A 1,982-nucleotide genomic window follows, 5' to 3' on the forward strand; every position below is an offset into this window, starting at 1 on the left:
TTTTGTCTGATTGTTTTCATGCCATAAAATTTTCTGGTATTTACGGTCTTCTTCGCGAATGAGAAACTGTCGATATATTTTCTCTATATCAGCTAGAATCACATACGCATGAAATCTAAAACGGATCAATATGGAAAAAAGGTCGTCTTGAATAGTAGGGCCGACCATTAACATTTCGTTCAAAGAAGTTCCCGACGTGCTCTTCGCTGATGCATTGAAAACGACTCTTAATTTTGTAGTACTACTTGATTCTTTAATAACTGCATGATGACATGATGAGGTAAGTAAAAACCCTCCGAATTTTTAGTTGACTTTATTAGTGACATATGATTCAAATCTAAATATTCCTGTATTACAGCTGTATACTGCGTTTTTAATTGAGAGTTATTTTCAAATCTTTTTAATAATCCGTTTAGACTTTTAAGACCGTTTTGTTTAGATTCTTCTAACACAACACGCATTGATTTGAAGGGCAATGCTACGATAAAGCGTCCGTCATCGTCTCGTGTTACATAATGTTTGAAGTGGTTTTCACACTCGATTTCTTCTTGACTGAAATTGGACCGCTCTGTTAATATTTCTTCTACAGACAAAAACTTTTCAACCATCGCTTTTAATTCCGTAAATAAACAATCGGAAGTTTCGACCGTTATGGATTTCTTTGAATATTCTAAATCACCAGCAATGATCCATCCTAACCGAGTTTTTTGTAAATAGAGATCACTTTTATCTTGAGACAGATTAATAATGCCGATTGAAAACAAGGATAGGGTTACTCCGGCCCCAATAAGCATATCAATAGGAGCGGGTACTTGAAATTTTGGATCAGCAAGTGAAATGTTTTTAGGATTTCTGATACGCTCTCGAGGAATTAATTGATTTGGGACGAAATCTGATATGTTAGGAACGATCAAAAAGTTAAGCGTGCGTTTATGCTCGTTGTAAACAGATTTGAACGTGATGGAAACCATGACATTAACTGTTGTTGTAAGGTGATCGAGGGCACCAACAGAAAAACAACATTTCGATGGAGTAAGCTGTAACTTATTCACTAAATCAATTGTTGTGAACTTAGCAGTGGCACAAGTATCAACTAACATCCGAGCTTTAACGGGATTATTTTTAATGTCAAATGTTTCAACTATTGCACTTGCCATTAATTGAAAGGATGGTGTCGATGTTAGAGATGCTAAGGCGATATTTGAAACATGTGCTAATTGTCATGTTTCTTTAGGGTCATTTTGTTCATGTGGTTTAGTGAAGTGTAGTAACGTGTTATGACGCTTACCACATTTTTTACAACTTCCAAATTTACATTCTTTAGCTGAATGATTTCGTAGGCAATTGAAGCAAAGAGAGGCACTTTTCACGATTTTGAAACGCTCATTGACCGTCAATTTAAAAAATTTACCGCATTTGAAAAGCAAGTGAGAATCGGAACAAAGTGGGCATTTTCTTGTGATGGAAGTTAAGAGAACTTGACGCTTCCATTTAATTTTTCGTTTTTTACCAGGGTTCGGATCTTTATCTGTATTTGAGACCGTATTACAGTCACGAGCTACGCGCTTAGATAAACGAGCAGAAGTTCTGTAGAGAAAACCTACGAGATCGTCTAACTTGGGAAATTCACCCTTTTTTATTGTCTCATCCCATTTCTCTAAAGTGAATTTATGCAATTTTTCTTCAATAATAGCCACGACTATTTCAGGACTCAAATTTACACCAAGTGTAGCTAAAGATTGAAGGTGTTGTTGTGACTTATCCGCGAGAGTTATCAATCCTTTATAACATTCTTCTTCTTGAACGGATAAACGCAATAATAAGCTTAGATGTCGCGATATTAAAAAGCGCTTATCTTCGTATGACTTTTCAAGAAGGCACCAAGCCCGATCGTAATTTTCTTCGGTAATAGAGAAAACTTGAATCTTGCGTAAAGCTTCGTCTTTAAGAACTGATTTTAAATACTGTAACTTTTCGACGTT

General features: G+C 35.7%; 1 protein-coding gene across 1 annotated transcript; it reads right to left on the bottom strand.

Annotated features, from left to right (window-relative positions):
- Positions 1–227: 227 nt before the first annotated feature.
- LOC117169843 lies at positions 228–1,100 on the bottom strand. The gene has a single exon (XM_033356351.1). It carries the CDS (start codon positions 1,098–1,100, stop codon positions 228–230), a length of 873 nt encoding a protein of 290 aa, XP_033212242.1.
- Between the last annotated feature and the right edge of the window lie 882 nt (positions 1,101–1,982).

The sequence above is a fragment of the Belonocnema kinseyi genome, chromosome 3 (assembly GCF_010883055.1).
Source record: "Belonocnema kinseyi isolate 2016_QV_RU_SX_M_011 chromosome 3, B_treatae_v1, whole genome shotgun sequence".
Lineage (NCBI taxonomy): Eukaryota > Metazoa > Arthropoda > Insecta > Hymenoptera > Cynipidae > Belonocnema > Belonocnema kinseyi.